The following is a 4,827-nucleotide window of genomic DNA, read 5'->3' on the forward strand; positions in this document are numbered from 1 at the left end:
TGAGTGACACTGGCACAGGAGTTCGCGTTTTTCGATCGACCGTGCACTCCTCTCTGCTTGGGTTGACCGCTGGAGACCGGAGACGCACACGTTCCACCTACCTATAGGTGAGGTCACCGTGACTGACATCGCCATGTTGTTCGGTCTACCTCTTGCCGGTGCCCCTGTTGGCCCTATAGTAGTGCCAGTGGATTGGGAGGAGCAAGTCTTGCACCGTTTTCAGGGCGTGTTGCAGCCGGGGGACGGAGAGGATGAGCAGTTCGGCTTCCACGGCCGCCACGGCCCTTTGAAGGCGTGGTTGTCTCAGTTCTGTGCCGAGAGGCTCACGGAGGACGAGGACAAGTGGAGGGTCCAGCGACACTTGGAGGCTTACCTGCTGTGGCTGTTCGGCTGGGTAGTCTTCACCAGTTCTCACCACGACACCGTCGACAAGCACTTCGTCCACTACGCGGTGCAGATAGCGTACTCACCACTTGAGGCGATTCCGCAGTACAGTTGGGGATCAGCGGTGCTTGCGGCTACGTACCGGGCTTTGTGCGACGCTTGCACTCGCAGGACTAGGACAAGTATGTTGGCTGGTTGTCCGTTGTTGGTGATGTTATGGTCGTTCGAGCGGTTCGATATCGGGAGGCCGACCCTTGCCTCGTACGAGCCGTACGAGGATCTCCACTACGCTGTCGACGAGGTTGGTGTGCCCAACGAGCTCGATGCCCCGACGATGGGCGCACTCTGGGTGTCTCGCGACGTAAGTATTTTATCTATACTATTTGCTCACTTATGTTCCAATTCTACTTTCATTGTTGACCAAGTTTGTTCTTTGCAGCCGAGGTGGGCAACAGGCACGGGTAGAGGCACGTACAATGCGTACGTCGCTGCGTTGGACCAGCTCACACCTGACAGGGTTCGGTGGACCCTGTACACAGGCATGAACATACACTCCCGTGCTCCGCGTGGCTTGTCGGAGATGTGCTACTGTGACCAGGAGCTGTGGTGCACGAGGAAACGGCTGTTGTTGGACACCTTCATCGATACGCAGCAGGGGTCTTGTGTTACCCAATGTTTAAAATCAGAATGAAAAAGGCAACAGTGAAGCCGTTGCAAATCTTTCATCAAGCACACAACAGATCTCAAAGTAAAAAGATATAAAAGGATATTGCAGTACTAGCAAGTGGCAAACATGTTTGTTAATTCTACATGTAAGAGAAATACATGGTAAAATGTGGATGCAGTGCAGGACAGGACATATTCCAGAAAATACTTCACACATCCTACTCCGATAGCACAGATGTGCCAACGCTTTATCCAACGCAATATGTGACATTTACCATGCCTGAGATTAATGATTGATGGCACAGTAAAACAAACTGAAGACTAACTCTCACCACATAGCATAACTTTTTGTATGAGGCAGCTGAATACATGGTATTCAGGATTATACAATGCCAAGCGTAAACAGTCATCTAGAGCAAAGGGAATTAGATTATCAGTCACGAGAATTTAACTTATACTAGTCAGCTCCTAAGATAATGAACGCCGATACAAACCAAACCGTATGTTTGCAAAGGGGTTCCCTAACACTGACAAATATGAATACAGGTGAACAAGCAACTAATATTGATACAGCATAGCAGTGCAACATACCAGCATCTGTATTTTCTTATTTATTTTATTTTCTCAGATACTGGATGAACACACCATCCGAGCAAGAAAGCAAATATAGCAGCAGACGTTTCTGAGATTGAGGACGGCGTCTGGTGCTGCACCTTCTCCCATCGCTGGACGTCTCTCGGATAAGCTAGCGCCATGGCAAAAACCCCAGATTTCTTCCGGTTTCTGATGACACCAATAGAAAGGCCTCAGCTTTGAGGGACCCTGAGGTAGCCGAGATGGTAGAAGCCGTCCTCTTCCCTGAGTCGCCCCTCCCCGACGAGCGCACCGGTGCTCTGTTCCTTGACGCTACAAGAGTCGCTGCCGAAGGTGATGACGAGGCCCTGCCGCGCGAGCTGGCGCACGGAGATGACGGCAGTGCACCCGTTCTTGAGTTGACGGGCGTGATGGACTTGGGGCACCATGAACCGCGGCCTTCGTACGCAGCCCACGGCGAGGACCGGCAGGATTCCGCCGACGCGCGTGCGCACAATGGTCCCTTCGTCGGGTGGCTTTGGATCGGAGAGCAGATCCGCGCGGGCCGTGGCGTGCACGGCGGCGCCGGAGTCGAGGACGAAGTCATCGCTGCTGTCTTCAGGCGCTGAGCACTCGGTCGACGATTCCCGATCGGCGGAGCGTGGCGGAGTCCCTTGCGGTTCGCTTGGATGCACATCAACGGAGAATCAAGTCAGGTCATTGCACGGTGAGCCCCAATTGGGTAAAAAAAAATCAGGGAGGTGAGCGGTGCGGCGGAAGTACCTGGAGGGAGAAGGATCTGCAGCGGCGTCGATCCTCGGCGGTGCCGTGGACAAATCAGGCATGAGGTTGTCGGGTCGAGGAGGCGCGGCGGGGCAAGACGGAGGCGGCGGCGGCATCTCTCCTAGCTAGCGGCCCCTTTCTCGCTTCTTCTTCTTGGATGGATGGACTTGGAGGTGAGATGGACGTGGGGGCAATCCAGTAATTTGCCGCGATTACCCAGCTGAAGCCGTCACTGCATCCCGTGCCCACTGATTGCGTCGTCACCTTGCATTAAAGATGGCAACGGGGAATTTCCCGTCGAGGATGGCTCTCCATTAAGGATGACAACGGGGTGTACTTATCGGGTATCGTCGAAACATTCTCTTTTCTGCTACGGAGAATTCATCCCGTTTCTGTTTCCGTTAACTGTCTCGAATATAGATTCTTGTCCATCCCCGTACACGTTGGGCATCGGTCGGGTAACAAATACCCGACGGGTACTGCATACCCGATAAACAAGGACACTTGAGGTCGCAGCTTTACAATCGGAGACGTTTCTTTTTCACCCGGGTATAAGTGTCGGAGTATGCCGAGGAGAAGGAGCGAGGTTGCGAGGAGGACGAGCAAAGGTGGCAGAGAGACCGAACTGAGAAAGCGAGGGGCACGAGCGCTCGTGAGGCAGGCGTGCTTGTGCTGCTGGTGGAGATGGTGAGAAAAAATTAAACTAGGGTTCCTATAACACATAAACTATATATATGATTGTTCAGATTTGGGCCAAAATACCTATGTTGAGCTTCTTTGGGCCTAATACTCACATGACAGCTCAAATAGTCGGGTTCCCCAACAGGTAACGGGGACGGGTAAACAGGGAACGTTCCCGTATCCGCTGTACCCGTCGAGGATGGATTTTTGTTCATTTAGATATCCGCGGGTAAAGATATGATCCCATTCTCGTCCCCTAATGAATCAAATATCCGTCGGGTATCGGGAGCCGTTGCCATCTTTACTCCCCATCCCGTCCCTACGGGGACCAAAATTCTCAGTCCCCGTTAACACCAGTCAGGGCTTGAGTTCGCCCCATCCCCGTCCCCGAGCGGGGATCACATCCCCGACACAGCCATAGCCCATGGAAGAGTATAGCCAAGAAAAGTGCAGGAGCAGAACAAATTGAACACCATAAAATTCCAATAGCTTCCAACACAAAAGCGAAACCATTCCAACACGTCTTACATACATAATCGAACTCACAAATGGATCTAGCAGCACACAAATCTAGACGGTAGGAGCATCGTTATACATACATCATTGCTCTTACAGATGGATCTAGTAACACACTCAACAGACCATGTGTTAGCAGCAGGTACAGCAAGGGATTAAAGAAATGGAGCAAGGAATCGGAAGAGCATAGTGGAGACACATCCCTATTGCTTGCTGGTTTTTGGCCGGATTTGAGCCACCAACTTCCGTAGTTCTCTCCTTGGAACGTGCAGCATAGCAAGAGCAGGCTCCAGCTCGGTGGCAAGCCCGGCGGCTCCGACTATCAGATTCCATGCTCTGCCATGCCCCGGCGCGCACAACGGCCAAGCAGTAAGGGGCCACGGAGGTGTGCCGTGTGTGGAAGGTAGAGTGGAGTGGAGGGGAGAGGCGAGGCAAGAGACGGAGCAGCGGAGGCTGGCGCCGCTGTGTTGGCGGCTACTACCGGGAGGAATGAACGAAGGGATAGGATTAGGGTTAGTCACGATATATATATCAAGTCGTCTGGGCCTTTAGACGGGCCTTCTCTTCTGGGTCGCACCAGTTCCTTTGTTAGCGGGGCGGGGATATGGGGAACGGGGACGGGGGACGTGCTAGCATCCCCGTCCCGTCAGCCCCGACGAGGAGCAAGTTTCTACCGTTTAAATTCCCGTGGAGATGAATTTATTACCATCCCCGTCCTCTAGTAGGGGAATTCTCCACGGGGATTCGGGGATCGGGTTCCGTTGTCATCTTTAATCAAAATGCCAACTTGACTGGTGTGTGCTGCGGGCCAAATAAATTTTTAGTGAAATTGACGTTAATGTTTTTGTGCTTGTACGGTACCAACGCTGTTGAACTTGACAACTCTAGCTGCCGACCCCAACGCTCTAGAAAACATGATATTCGTTTTGTTGAGATTTGAAAGCAAAAGTATATCTGTATATGTCATATACGTCATATTCGCTTAACTGATAAGATATAACTGAAAGTACTATTGATTAATTTATTATGAGAAAAAAATACTATTCGTTGACTGAAAAAGCACGACTTATGACCCAGCGAAGCAGACGTAGTGAAGTTGAAATGGAAGCGGCTCCGGTGGGTGATGACTGATGGTTGGGTGACCTGCGCGGAAATAAATACTTGGTGACCACCAGTGGGCCACTGGCCGGCGGCCGCATTTTCCCCGTTCTCACCAGAAGCATG

At 51.9% G+C, this 4,827-nt stretch overlaps 1 protein-coding gene across 1 annotated transcript; it reads right to left on the minus strand.

Annotated features, from left to right (window-relative positions):
• Window positions 1-1,461: 1,461 nt before the first annotated feature.
• On the minus strand, window positions 1,462-2,640 carry LOC136498134 (uncharacterized). The gene is made up of 2 exons (XM_066494079.1): window positions 2,407-2,640; window positions 1,462-2,307 (listed from the first exon to the last, which is right to left on the minus strand). Exons 1-2 carry the CDS (start codon window positions 2,520-2,522, stop codon window positions 1,857-1,859), a joined length of 567 nt encoding a protein of 188 aa, XP_066350176.1. The 5' UTR covers window positions 2,523-2,640; the 3' UTR covers window positions 1,462-1,856.
• Between the last annotated feature and the right edge of the window lie 2,187 nt (window positions 2,641-4,827).

The sequence above is a fragment of the Miscanthus floridulus genome, chromosome 12, assembly GCF_019320115.1.
Source record: "Miscanthus floridulus cultivar M001 chromosome 12, ASM1932011v1, whole genome shotgun sequence".
Lineage (NCBI taxonomy): Eukaryota > Viridiplantae > Streptophyta > Magnoliopsida > Poales > Poaceae > Miscanthus > Miscanthus floridulus.